General features: G+C 37.4%; 1 protein-coding gene across 21 annotated transcripts in view; it reads right to left on the reverse strand.

Moving 5' to 3' along the window:
• Positions 1–15280, reverse strand: part of Rims1 (regulating synaptic membrane exocytosis 1) — a 483725-nt gene that overhangs the window by 273011 nt on the left and 195434 nt on the right. For 20 of the 21 annotated variants that reach the window (XM_085679438.2, XM_085679458.2, XM_085679423.2 and 17 more), the window contains one exon: positions 1517–1730. In XM_085679438.2, coding sequence (XP_085535564.1) covers positions 1517–1730 — 214 coding nt within the window. The remainder of the gene's footprint in view (positions 1–1516; positions 1731–15280) is intronic. The other variant, XM_085679425.2, reaches the window with a different exon arrangement.

A 15280-nucleotide genomic window follows, 5' to 3' on the forward strand; every position in this document is an offset into this window, starting at 1 on the left:
GTGTAAGAGGGATGAATTAAAACATGCGTCCGTATCTGTATCAAAGAATTTAAGCACTTCCTAGCTCAATTTTCTTTAAACAACCTGAATTTGACACTAACAACTTCAATATACCAGCGATTAGCTGTGTGGCGGCAGCTGGCTTGCCTCAACCCTACGATGGGACATTAACAGCTTCAGCAGCTGTGGGTACTCAGCACTAACCTGCGGCTGGCGTGCACTAACTGCATTGCCAGCACAGTTCAGACTGGTACGTAGTGGAATCACTTCCAGGACCCACCTGCAAAACCCATCCCAGAGGACATACTTACAAATGCTAAAAATTGGACAAGGGACTAACAATATATCTTATGAACTCTCTACATGGGACATTCACTTAAATTCTTTTCATTTCACTCTGATAACAAGTATAAAAGTTGATCACTAGCCTCTGTTTTACAGCTAAGGAAACACTTGTTTAGAGATGACACTGGCCTTACATTAAGCTATAAAATGTGCTTATTATATTAAGTGTCTTAATTCCCCTGGAAGGAATTCTAGAATATCATACTAAAGTTCAGACGACCAACTAATTAATACACAGCCACGTGAGAAGTTTTTTCTCAATCTTAATTGATTTTTCCAAAATAGAAAAAAAGTACTTAAAGTTTTAATGATTTAAAATATGTTTATATCACATCTGGCTAGATAATATAATACATACTTGGACTAAATACTGGTAAGTTTTTAAGGCAGAATTCATCACAAGTGTTCAATGCTATACCACAGATCTCAATAATTAATATGAATTTCTCTACAAATAATTCTACAGTACTAGTGCGGGTAACGTAAGAGCTGCATTACACTCAAATGTGTTCTAGAGGAAATACTTGCTAATATGGGTCTTGAATTTCACAAATTGTAATGTTAGGGTCTGTCCCACTAGACAGATATAAACTAGAATTTGTTTATTCTTTGTTTAGAATCTTAAAGCAGAAAATGTTTGTGCTAATGTAAAAATATGGTACAGCAAAATACAGTGGTCTCATTTGAGCAAAATTGGAAAATTTCTTCAGGTATAAATACATCTTATAACCCTAGCATATGGAAATGGCCTATTCCATATGTTCCTTGGATATCTGACCACTTCTTGTGAGATGAACATGGTGCTAATCATTTGTCTTGATAGTAAAACTTAAATTACTATTATGGTAGCTAGCCGTTGCTTAATATCTTATAGCTACTTTCAAGAATTTTATAATCCTAGTGTTACTAAGTTCACATTTCCTTCGAAAATTAAGTGCTTTGGACAGTTATTGTTTTGGATTGAGATGAGAATCATTTAAAAAGCTCCACATATGCAAAGTATCTTATTCGGTGCTATGTTCATCACCATAAAACACAAGCCGCAGAAAGATGTGTTCCTGCGCATATTGCATGCATGCTCTAGTCTCAGACCATGCAAGTGATTACATGCTGGCAAATGCGGTGGCTTTGTTCATCTCCTGGGCACCTGGTGCGTTCACAGGACACTCACATTGTTCGAGCGCAGAGACACACGGCCTCCACAGCGTGCACAGAACTTGGTGCGACAATAGGAGCAAAGATGGCCACATCCGTCCGCGAACTTGGTCTTATGACAGATTCCACACGTCGGGGCATCATCTTTGTGCTCGCCCTGGTACCGCCGTGCTTCCTCTCCGATTTTTCTCACTTGTTCCTTATAGCTTTCAAACTGTTGATGCAATCTCCTGGGCAAAAGAGACGAGAGAATAAACTAAGTAAATGAAGGAAGATAGACAACTCAACAACTTTTCCTAAAGAGAATTAAAGTTAAGCTGTGTGAGGAAAAGCAGTGCATGCAAATCTACTTTCCCCGCAACGCTGAAACAGGCAATCTACCTGGGGGTCACAAACCCTGATCTTTCTTGATCTCAACAAGAGATTCTACTTTTACTACTCTGGTGTGTATCATCCACAGCTGCTCAGGCAAGCCCTTTCCCAAAAGAACATTTACAGTAAGACTCAAATTCCTCAATTCATCAATTCAAGTCCTTCAGCCTTAAATTGCTATACACAGATCGATTGGAAGAAAATCCTCCAACCCGCAGTGAGTTTCCCAGGTTAAAGATTTCTCCACATTAGAAATGAGAATAAAGAGTCTTGCACCAAGCCTAGTCAACAGTCTTGGACCACCTCACCAGGAGTCCATCCTGGGAAATAGTTGATGAAATTCATCTCTGTGTTTGAGCTGGTGGACTGACCCTGCATGCTCCCTAAAACACAGACTGCATAGATGACATTGTTAGTTCTGGCAGTTAATGTTGCAGGCCGCAGAAGGGAGCCATGAGAGCTGCACTCCCCAGACATACAAGGTGGTGAGCCAAGCCCATGCTCAGTAGCGCTTCTGGACTGCGGGTTGATCATGTTATGTGTTTCTTTTTAACCTCTAACAGCTCTTGAGCCGAACTTGAATCATTACTTTCTCCTTTCCAACTGATGCTTTTTCTATTTAATCCATACCTAAAGCGAATGTGTATAAACTCCCATATACCTAAAGCGAATGTGTACAAACTCCCATATACCTAAAGCGAATGTGTATAAACTCCCATATACCTAAAACGAATATGTATAAACTCCCATATAACACAGCTGATTATGGTGTTGACAGCATTCCCAATTGACAAATCAGATAATTTAATTTTATAGAAGAATAATCTATGTGGCATTTAACTTAATGAATGTACAAATACCTGGTCCGTTTGCTAATGAATTGTTTGTTACATTCACCATTTCATATTTTGCCATCAATGTAAGTTTGGGTTAGTAGGAAACTATCAGGGATGACGATTATTTCTAAGGATGTGTACAGAACAGCACTGGGAGTCTAATACCTTCTAGTAAATAGAATGATTGTGCGGGATGGAAGAAAATAAATAACCCCAATTGAATAAACAGAAATAAATTCCAGCATAAGGGGAATCAAGAATAAACACTTATCTAGCCCCTAAATCAAATCCTTACTATGTCAAATCAACTAAGCAAACAAAAGCCTTTCAGAAGTCAGGCTGAGAAAGAGTTTTCTTATAAATTGATTCTATAATAGAGAGTATGATTTAGTATGGGTGTTAGTAAACTTTTCAGTAAAAGGTCAGGCAATAAATATTTTAGTCTTTATGATGAAATAGAGTATTTGCTGTAACTTCCACTGTTCTGTTAGGAAAGGAGCCATAGATAGGCTTTAAATGAATGACTGTGGATACATTCTGATAAAACTTTTATTTATGAGAATAGAGACAGTAGGCTACATTTGATTAAAGGGACAGTCTTTCAATTCTTCACTTAGGATTTGTTTTATGTAAAGATATAATAGTTTCCAAACAAAATTCTTCTGACATTTTAAAATTTAAACTTGGAAATTCTATACATTTAACTTGGATCAATCCAAAAGGCTTTTATCTCAGGATTTTAGCTTTTTGCTCTGTTTTTAGTATATGTATGTATGGTTCATGAGATTGAACCCAGGGCCTTGTGCATACTAAGTACACATTTTAAACCGAAACCCACATCCAGCCCTCAGAAAAAAAATTTGTACAATATGTAACATGTGAGGTTCTGGCCATTAAGATAAAATTCCTTTTATTGCAAAATTGTGGAGTTTCAGGTGTTTATTCATAAGTCATTTCATATTTCTTAATAATGTATCATTAATATTTCTGTATATGATACTGGTCTCCAACCAATTAGTAAATATAAGAGATGGAGAATTTGGTCAATAATGAGGGCAAATATCTTCTTTATGAAAACCAATATGCATTCTATATAGATGTGTATAATACTTAAATATAGTTATAATTTTCCTTGCCCATACTGAGGGAAAACATATATACTTAACAAATGAGTTGATAATGACAAAATTTCTGAAAAAAAACTCATTTACTTGCATAAAATCATGAAACCCTGGCAAAATGCTTTCAACATAGTTTAAAATGAGTGTTGGAGCAGGAAATAAAGTGTGCAAAGTCCATAAAGAGTAAAATGAAATAGGGATGCTATTTGACAAGGTAACATAACTCTGATATAGGGATCTGTTTGGGAGCAGGCACTGAGGCTTGGTGATCAATAACTTCATTTTAATTGTTGTACAGTGAAAGTAAACGCTTTAGGTAGGCAGCCAACAAAAATACTGGAAATAAAACGTATGATTTCTCCACTCAGTGGTGGAAAAATACAAAATTCAAAAAAAGACAAAAGATTTAATTTAAAAATAAAAACACGGGACTACAGAGAAAGAATGGTTAGTGACTGTTGCAGGAGATAGCAGAGATAATGAACTCATTAGGAATCATAAGTAGAATGCAGTGTAGCATCAGTATCAGACAAAGATGTCCATGCCAGATTGTTAAAATTCTAGAGATTGTTATAATTCTAGTTAAATGAAGCTTAGAAAAGACAGACTCAAACATAGCATGATTTGTGATTTCTAATGAGGTGAGTTATTTACATTAAACACAAAGACAGACAGAATGCTTGCAATAACAGTTTAAAAAAAGATATTTCAAGGAAAGAGTAAAAAAGCAAAAAAAAAAAACCTGAGTAAATAAAATAAAGTATAATATTTAACTCAAAAAGCATTACTAAGCCAGATAGAGGGTTCACAGCTCTATGCTCTGCACTCTGAAGGATGAAGATGAGTTTACAGCCAGCATCTGTTATAAGTCAAGACCTCATCTCAATAAAACAACCAAACACACACACACACACACACAAATGCAGGCACATACACATGCACACACATATACTTAATGATAATAAAAATAGCCTATTATCTAAAAGTATGAATGTAATGTTTATGTAACAATTTTGAATTTAACTAAATAAAATTTAAACAATAGGAAAATTCATCTTCAAAATTTTAACCCTTTCTTACAGTTGATAAGTAGATTAAAATACATCATAATAGAGGATACTGTAAGATAAATATCAAGTGTAATCTAATGAACAAATATACAGAAGCATATATGCATATTAAATGTATGCACATGGATTGTGCTACATAGATATGTGTGTAAATTTCTTCATCAAGCACATTAATGAATCTGTGTAAGACTCTCTCTGTTTCTCCCTCTTACATTGTTTAAATTCATATATGAAGATTCTCAAAGTATGTAGAAAGTTCTGTGCCTCAGGAGTATCTGAGATGTTTTTAAGGCTGAGGTGGAATTAGTTTATGATATTTGTTCTCCCTCTTTCTCTTTCTCCATATATATAATATATACAACATCTTATATAATATATGTGTATGTATTTGTGTGTATATATACACGCATTTCATACATAAATGTATATATGTGTCTGTTTGTGCTGTGTTTGTGTGTGAAACATTTCATATTAAAGAGGAAAAAGACCCTTTAACCTTATCAAATATCACTGAATAGCAAATGAACTCAACAGAATTACAGAGATAAGTGCTTGTAATAATATTGACAGGTGCAAAAGAACTGATAATCCATTTAATTAGTTTTCAGAAGGAATACAAGCATTTGACTCTACAATAACATTGTGAAACAGACAGCACCATTTCTACTTTATTGACAGGAAAACCAACATCTGTCTGAGACGTTAACTTTCTATGTTCACATATCATTCTAAATTCACCTTCTTAAGAACTTCTCCTGAGCTCACATAAAGGGTGACAACAAACGTGTATTCCACTTGTAACTTAAAGCATTTCTGGAACCATGAAAGTGTGAATTTACCAAGCAAAGTAAACTTTTGGTGAAATAGATGAACAAAACCCGATAATGGAAAAGCAAATACAATGGTGATTCATAGCATTTGTTCCCACACTCGCTTTTCACCAAACTGACTTCAAGATACTGTTTTCTTTTCAAAACTACAACCCTGATCTTGATGGTTTGAGGTCCCAGGATCTACTATTGTGAATACTTTTGGTTCTTATACTATGTGGTCTCTTAGATCATGACAAAGAAGTAAATATTATCAGTTCTTTCATGAGCGAACACTCAAGTGTTTTACTAGGAAGCGGAGGTGTTTCCATTGATGTGTGAGGTCAAAGCCTCTAGAGTCTTACTTTCTCCTTTGGAGAAGTGAGGGTATTTGCAAGGAAGACAGCCACCAAGGTGCAGTGTCTTTTCCCAGAGTGGGTACATAAAGGATCAGGATAGCTCTTTCCCAAGTCCTTTGCACAAAAGCTCAGAAAACCATTCAGACAGGCAACATTCATACTTTAACAAGGCCGCCTGTCCACCGGCCCTAGGCAGTCTGTATTCATATTAACTCCTCTCAAATGTGTTACGGCAGTGGATTCGGAATCGGCCATGTTCACAGAAGGGTTGTAAACATCCGAGAAGGCAAAGAATACGATCCTGATCTGGCTGGAAATTTATTACACCTTCAAACTGCTTTCTTCTGACATTTCTTCCTTTACTTGCAGGTAAATCCCTTATTCAGTACTGAAAGACACAGTAACTTTGGTCCCGATCAAGCTCACTGACTTTCTTTCTATTATCAAAGAAAAGCAAGAAAGAAGGAAGGGAAGGAGAGACGGATGGATGGATAGAAGAGAGGGAAGTGATTCATCACACTCATGCCCTCAAAACTGCTCCATAACCTGTAATACTCTAATCAATTGGTCTCTTAGCACAATCTTAATGACCTTCCTCAATACACACTCCTCTGAGAATGTTTTCACATCTCATATTTTCAAGACACTATCTTAAAAATGAAATCAAATCTGGGACCAAAATACTGGAGTGAAACTTTCAATAATATGCACATTTATTTTTGTTTTCTGCATCTGTTGCTTTAGCACTTAAATCCATTTTTAATATGTGACAGTGTTCTACCATAAATAATGAGTGAAAGTACATATTTTATTATATGGCATTTCAGCAAATGAGTCAGCAACTGTAAAAACCTTTGTGAAATTTATTTATAGCCTTTAATATTGAATTGGCATTTTGTTATTGATTAGCAAGATTGGAAAAATCACAGATTTCAATTATACATACAAAAAATGAAGTAGTATAAAAACAGTGATATTGAAATTTAAAGTTTTCTGTATGGGAGTCATTTTTGTCACTATATAATATCATTGAGTTATTTCCGCAAACGCATTCAGTTCAAGAAACTCCGTGATTCCAGGGATGAAACAGTCAGTTCAGTGATTAATGGTTTATACTTTAAATTATATACTGGAAGACATCATGGTAAGATAGTGAACAGTTGTTAGGCATGTGATTCAGAGAGCGCTCTGGAGTTAGCACAGGTCCTTACAAGTTTATTTCTCTGTTGTGTGGTCCACTCCCCCATCCACAGAAAAATCAGAAGACTACCGTATCTTTCACATGTCTTGCCTTTACAAAATCTAGGCGTTCATAACTAGACCGTAGGAGAGGAGGGATGGGTAAGTGCTGCTTTCCCAGGCAGATACTTAAGGAAACTGACAGCTTGCCCCAGGATTAAGGGAGGAATGGGGCTTAGGGGAAATCTGCATGCAGCAGACCATGTGTGGAATGTGTGCGGAATGGTGAGTCTGAGTCCTGAAAACAATAAGTATGGGCTATGTTTCCTTTCTCCACTGCAGACAAAAACATATAGATAGAAATTATTGTGTATCCCTTTTACTGTATGGGCAAGTGGACACCATCAAGAGCCCATGAAATGGAAGACATAGAGATTAAGGACAAGAGAAATCTAGTATTGTCACACTCATTAAAGCTCCCCCAAACCACAGCAGATGCCCAACAAGTGAGACATGGCGATGATTAAGAGAACATGCCTTACTTGACTGATATTTTGGAGGCATACTATTTAAAATGTGAACATTATATTTAATGAAAGTAAATCCGTATTTTTTTTGTTTTCTTCAAGTTTAGAGTCTATTTAGAAAGTGATAAATATCTTAACAGCATTTCATTTTATTGACGTAATTGAAGAACTATATTTTAACCATAAACATTGAACACTGACTTTGTGAAAATAAATTTTAAAATTCAAATATTATGACATATATGTAACAGTTGATCCATCCCACATTCATGAATTTAAATATATTGTTGAAAGCATTTAATAATTCAAAAATTCACAAATGATATTACTAAGTGGTATTTACTCTGATATTTCTTTTCTGGTTCTGGAGGTCCAACAGGGCGTTGTGTATGGTAGATAATGAATTATATCCAAGTCTTGTAGGTTAAAGTTACTATGGTTCAAAAACTATTTTTATCCTATACCTAAAAACATGATTTATCTGTAGTTTAAAACAAATACATTTTTGCTTAATGTAAGTGTCCAGCAGATGGCACTACTGGCTTTTATTTTTATATTTAGTTCTCAGCTATTTAAATTAATTTTCTTAAAAACATCTAATGTGTTAAAGAAAATTAGAAAAATCAGCAGGGGTGTAACTTATTAGAAATATGTGTATTTAGAGATGACTGCAAAAGAACATGAGGCATTTATAAAATCTTGCAATTTCTGCTCTTTTAAAGAAGATTATCCTTCTATGTAAACTTAATACAGGCCTGTACGTACGTGCACACGGACACACATTACACACACACATATATTCACATGCATATGTACACATGCACATATATTTGACATAATATGGGGCCTGCTATATATTTTTCTGCTGTCAGTGAGTTTTCATTTCAATCCTCCGTCCCCCACTTAGCACTGTTAAGATGAAGTTCAGCCAATCAGTGTCCCACAGTGTTCTGAAAGCACTGAGCGATGACACTTAGGGCAAGCAAGAGCCGAACCGGTGATTAGCTATTAGTGTTTTATTGTCTCTTACTTTGGCCAAGCATTTATTTTTAATTCCGTTTTCAATTTAGCATAGGAGGCCACTCCCAAGTTAGCATTAAATAGAGATTTCTCAGGACAGGGAGCCTCATGCACATGCCTTTAAATGTTTTCTCTCTTCCCTTTCTCTACTATTTGCCCTCTACTCCAGAAACTAGTGAGGCTTCGCAGGTTTCTGTGAGAGGTCTCAGAAACACTGCGTCTGGGTTATGTCCTGATGTCATCTGTAACACAACAGAGCTCAAACACTGAAAACCTGGGGAAAGTTTAAAGTTTCGGCAGACAGGTTTGCTAATATTCCGTACACTCAAGAGAAAAAAAAAAAGACTTGTAAAATAAGGAGAAACCATTACACAGGAACTAATAAGAAAAGAATAAATGAATGGTGTCAAATTTTAATAAAATAATCATAATAGGGGCTGGAGAGATGACTCAGTGATTAAGAGTGGTAACTGCTCTTGCAGAGGGCCCAGCACCCACATGGAAGCCCACAGCTATCTGTAACTCCAGTTTCAAGGAATTTGATCCCCCCTTCTAGCTGCTTCAGGGACCTGGCAAGAATGTGGTGCACTTACATACATGTAGATAAAACATATGTGCACTTCGTGCACACACACACACACACACACACACACACACACACACACACACACCCAAGTTCTTAAAATAATAATAGGAAAAGTACTGCTGGTACCAACTGTATGATAGACATATTGAAGGACATGAAACAGGTACATTCCATTTACTGGCAATTTAATCAACAGTGGTGTCACAGATCTGATCAAGACCTAGTGGTGAGTAATCAATTCGTGCCTGCATCTTCTGCGTGCCAAGCACAGCAAAACCTTGCCTTTGCTGAATCCTTGACCACTTTGACGGTTGGCTGTGCTGTAGTACAAAAAAAAAAAAATATGAATGAACCAATTACACAGTTGGACACTTTTGGAAACAAATATATCTATCTTTTTGAACCTAAGCCTAAGGCTTGGCTTCCTTGGGAACAAATCTGCATTATCTCTTTCTTACCTTTGTGACTATGAAGAATAATTTATACCCAATTTTCAATTTCTCTACGTGTGGGCGACGAGGAAGAATCGCTAGGAAGCCAGTGGAGATAATCAATGTTAAGTGCTTAGTACAATGTCCAGAACATGAGAAAGCTCCGTACACATGAGCTATTATTATGCACGGATATGGATAATACATGAGGGAAGAAAGCACTTTGCTTTTACGTCTCAGAATACACTTAGCGGATAACTTTGGGAAGCATCTCTGACTGGCAGGGTTTCTTGGCATATGGGTATCAATATAAGTGACTTAGATAATTGATCAATAGACCAAATGTAAAGGCCAGAGAGGGCATTTCATCAGGTGAAAGTCGGTCTGAAAGACATGCCCGCTAGATTGAGCGGCCTGCTAAAAGCCTGGAAGCTGCAGCCAACGGGGGAAAATGAAACAACTTTCTGAAAAATTTCCTAGCATTTTTAATGGTTATTACTACTACACAATTAGAAGAAGGAAGAAGAGGAAGGAGGAGGGAAAGAAATAAAAAAAAAACAACTTAAAAAATCAAGTAAGATCTAGTAATTTTGAATATATTATCAACGGGATATTTTGAACTTAAATATTCAAACTACCTCACTCCCTGACAAGCTCTATGTACCGGCAATTTCGTCCATGGTGGCACCACAGAGGTGATGAATCTAAAGTGTTAAGTAACCGGTTTGTGCCGGTAACTTCTGCAAGGCCAAAGAAGCACAGGATAGATCTTGCCTTCTAAAAATTCTGGTTGGAGTAACAAAATTGGAAAACGTATAACTTATCAAACACTTGCTGCTTTCAGTTTGAATGAATTTACACACATGGAGTTTGTTCTTATGGACTTGAGCAAATTTGTTTATTTTTCTTCTTTCTCATGATAAACTATTAGCCACAACAAGGTTGCTGCAAGGACTTTCAGTGATAGCTGGCAAAGTAATAACTTCTTTTATCATTACTAGACCACAGTAATTCCTTTCAAACAGCAGTGGCCTCGTGAAGCGCTTTGAGCTTTGTTTCTGAGGAGCAACAGAGACATACAGGATCAAGTACAAGCCGCGATGAGTTATTTGCAGGGTGTCTGATGACCCTGCCTTCCACGACCCCTTCTTTTCCTGGTCAAGTTCACATTTGCGGATCCCAGCTACTGGCTCTCACTCACTCACTCCATCACTGGAGAGTGGTCTGGACAGAGGTTCTGCCTCACCCACTTCTCTCTAAAGGTGGATGATGAAGCCAGACCAATTTTATTCGGGGCGCACAAAGGAAATGTGTTACCCCTGTCTCACACAAAAAAGTGAGAGTGTCAAGGCTTTAAGACATCACTACTTCATCTGTATGCCTCATCATCATCATATCCCTGCCAACTTTTGAGGTTCCATGGAAAGTAAAATAGCTATTGCACACAGTAAAGTTACTGAACAATTACTAAGCTGTCAGTCAAATACTGGCCGCCATGAAATGCATGGAAAATAACGAACATAAAATCAGGACCTGTATTTTGGCCCATTCTAGTAACCTGTTAATGGATTGAAGCATATGATTAAGACAAAGTACTATGAAACAAATTATCTAAATTGAATCAGAACGTGAAAAGCAGTTTCATCAAACATTCTACTTTTAGAACCTAAATTAAATATTAGAGGAATAAGAAATTTATTCTTTAAAAGGCTTTCTCGTTTTCATTTTTAAAGCAGAGAAATGCAAGCTTCCTGGGTTTTTCCCTGCACAGTGTACTGAATTAGTCAGCCATCATTAGGTACAGTATCTTCTCAGGCATTCCAGAGTGCAATTAGAGACAAGTGACAAGACATAATCTCCTTCCCGTTCTATTTGCTAATGGTGACATCTGTTTTCATCCTTTCACTAAGACATACTGTTAATATGCATAAAAGACCAGCTATCATCTAAGTAATGTAACAGGTGCTGTAAATAACTTGAGTTATTGTATTTCCTTTAAAGAAAACGATAAACCAAGTATTTCATGCTTCAAGTGTGGAAAACAAATATCAAAATAAGGTTACAGCTTTTAATGTCCTCATATGTATATATAATGAACACCTGTCTCATGTGACCTAGAACATGCAACCCTCTCTAATCAACTCCAGACAACCTCTTCTACCTTGCAGCCATAACCAGGAATAATTAGTCTATTTTAAATGGTGCCATCTTCTGCTATATTTAGACACCAACAATGTGTCATATCCAGCTCTCATTAATCACACGAAGCTAGGAATATTCCACTTCTTCTTTTCATACTATTGCATTTCCTAGACAAAACTTTAAGTGGTATCAAGCTATTTTGAATACAAACTGTTTTTATTTCAGTAGACTATGTCAACAAGTCTGGACAGAACACTTTCATTTTCTGTCACTGTTATGATCCAATTACAAGAAGCATGGCCAAACTTGAAATCAACAAAGTCATTAATTTTGTAGCAGTTAGTCTCAAAGAAAACACTGCACTATTTTACTTATAAGCAGTACTCCCTCCTATAGAAGTACCACTTGTTTTCTTTAGTACTTTATTGCTCCCTGCCAGAGTAACCTTAAAGCATCGGTCCCATTCCATCTTCCTGCATAAAGTCTACGGAACAGTCAACCAGCAAATATTTCAAGTTGAATTGAATTGAAAACTATTCAGTAGAGTGACCCAGGTATATACTCTGACAAGGCGAAATCTACTTATCCTTCATCCTCTAAAGTTTTATTGACTTTTGTCCCTTTTAGGATTAAATAAAGTAGCATGGTGAAATTATTCAAACTTTGCAGAGGAAATAACATAGCTTGCTCTCAGCTGAGATCTCCGAATGCTAAGCAACTCTATTGCTACTCTAGGAATACCTCATAAAGCATGAATGGAGCGAGTGTTTGGGAAGGCAACACCAAATCAGTAAAACTTGAGCAAAGACTTGAAGAAGATGAGAATCAGTAATAAAGGGTGTAATAGCAAAGGGACGAGAAGAGTGAACACTGAGGTGGGAGCTGGGAGGTAGGAGCAGGGAGCAGGAGGGAGGCAGGGAGGGCAGAGCTCACAGCCCACCACACAATACTGTGAGCAGAAAGAACTTGAGTGAAAAACATGTGATGAGTGGGTTTCTAGGTTCACTAGATTCGAGTAGCTCTGTAATTCATTTGTTTGTTTGTTTAATGAGATGAAAACAGAATCACATTTTCCCCATCCTTTTTATCCCCTCACTCGCCTAATGCACCCTCCCATTGCTTTTTCTCCTCAAATCGATGTCTTCTTTTTAATTGTCATTTTACACACATATTCCTGTGTCAGCGTAATCTACTTAAATCAAATAACATTTTTTGACATAAATTATTTCACAGCTGCCACGTGGTACTGAATTATCAATCTGGGGTGGGGGTGGTGGTACCCTCCCTAGGGAAGAATAGCTCTCTCTCCATTGTTTCTTAGTGGCTTGTAATTTCTGTCTAGGGTTACATGACTCCTGAGGCCACGAATCCCGGAGAGTAACCTAGAATCCCCCCTTTACTGAACCAACAAGAATTCTGAACTGCATTCTAAATTTTCATCCTTAATACCCACAAAGTGGAGCTCTCGATCATCATCAAATAATTTCTTTTCTTTGCAGCAGATAGAGACCATTACAGAAAACCACAGCCAACTCAAATCTTGTGAAATCAAGTCCCCGAGAAATTTCAGAGAAGCCACACCCATGAAGTCTCCACAACATGGACGCCTAAACAAGACCTAAACAAGGAAGACATAAATAACAGACACTCGGTCATGGTAGGTGGAAATCATGCATGGCTTATGAGAGGCTAGGGATGAAGGCATAGATGGCAGTCATGAGCTCTCTGAGCATCTGGGTTAGGAAAGATGTGTGGCCGTGGGAAGTCATTCAGCTATGCTTCTGCACGCTCCTTGCTTTGGGTCTTACATAACCCATGCAGAGGGGCAACTTTTTATGGTCATGACTACTACAGACCTTGGAAGCTTCATTCTCAGGCTGCATTTACCATTGGGCATCTGGCTTCCTTCCTCAACATCAAAGCAGTTACATTCTGTTGCACTCAATAAGACTTCCTCAGGCGCCATGACACAAGAACATCATCTCTATCAGAAGGGAATGTAGGAAATGATGACATCCTTTTTTTCAGAGGAAAACAGACACAAGTGCAGTGTAAGTAACCATTAGGCACCTATTCAACTTCTAAAGCTTGGCAATGATCATAACACAAAGGCATACCTGTATCAATAAAGTTCGAGGAGTTTCATTTATTTATATGTGCGAGGTTAATACTAAGCAGACACCACAAACATGCAGTTATCCCACATACAACAATCTAAGGGCAATACTGTTTCTACCAATGCCAACCACACTGGGCACAACTTTTGAATCCATGATTCAATGAAAGTAGAAATACTAGTTCTTAGAACGCAGATTATAACAATATCTTCTGTAATTCTGTTCAGAAGTTATAAAATGAATGCTAACTTTGGGAAACTGAGAGAAAGAAGAGCATTCTGAGTTTGAGGCCAGCTGGGGCTGCATATGGGGATTCAAGTCAGTCAGGTTACTTAGCAGGACCCCACCTCAGAAGAACACAAAATCAGAAATATTTAGAACTGTAACATCTACTTACATAGACTATTTTTTTCTATTTGTTTTGTAATAGATTACTTGTTCCCTTAATTAGTTACAAAAACTGAAATAGTGAAGTCCTGATGAAGTTAATTCTTGAAGACACAAAACGCCCTAAGAAGTGCATTAGTTGTTTGTGTGCATGTGTGTATGCGTGTGTGTGTGCATGTGTGTGAGTGTGTGTGCATATTTGATCCATGTTATTGCAGAGCCGCACGTCTTGATTTTTATGTAAGTTTTTACAATCTGGTGCTGCAAACACAGCTGTGGAAGGAGTGATAAATGATCAGACACTGAGGAGATGCTCTGGGATGAGCAGGGCCTTCTTCTCTTTCGGATTGCTCATCTGTTTGGCTTCATTTTACTTTTCTCTCTCTTCAATTTAAAAGGAAGTTCCCACTTTGTGTACGAAGCAGGTTACTGACTTCAGAAAGGCCTGTCATAGCAATCTGTCTCAACTTTCAAGTCTATAGGAGTGCTGGTGAACTTGAGCAAACACCTGCCACATCCTACTAGCAAAGCCCCGGTCTCAGAGGGGAAGCATCAGAGACAAGCAGTGACCCTTCGTAGTGAGGGCTTGTCATCAACCGTTTCGGCTAATGCTCCTTCTTTAAAGTCGGGAATGCAGCCTGGTCAACTTAGCAAGGAAGTCTTTCCATGATAAAAGGTTTATCTGTAATAGGGATGGTAGGCGCAGTCCCAAGAACGGAGTCTAAGAAGGAAGAGAATATAAGAGCAGGCTTGGTGTAGCTACATGCAATGCGAGAGGCAACATTTCTTATTAATTACTCACATCTAAAGCCTGGTGTGTTCAG

Source organism: Myodes glareolus, chromosome 18, assembly GCF_982192425.1.
Source record: "Myodes glareolus chromosome 18, mMyoGla1.1, whole genome shotgun sequence".
NCBI classification, from domain to species: Eukaryota; Metazoa; Chordata; class Mammalia; order Rodentia; family Cricetidae; genus Myodes; species Myodes glareolus.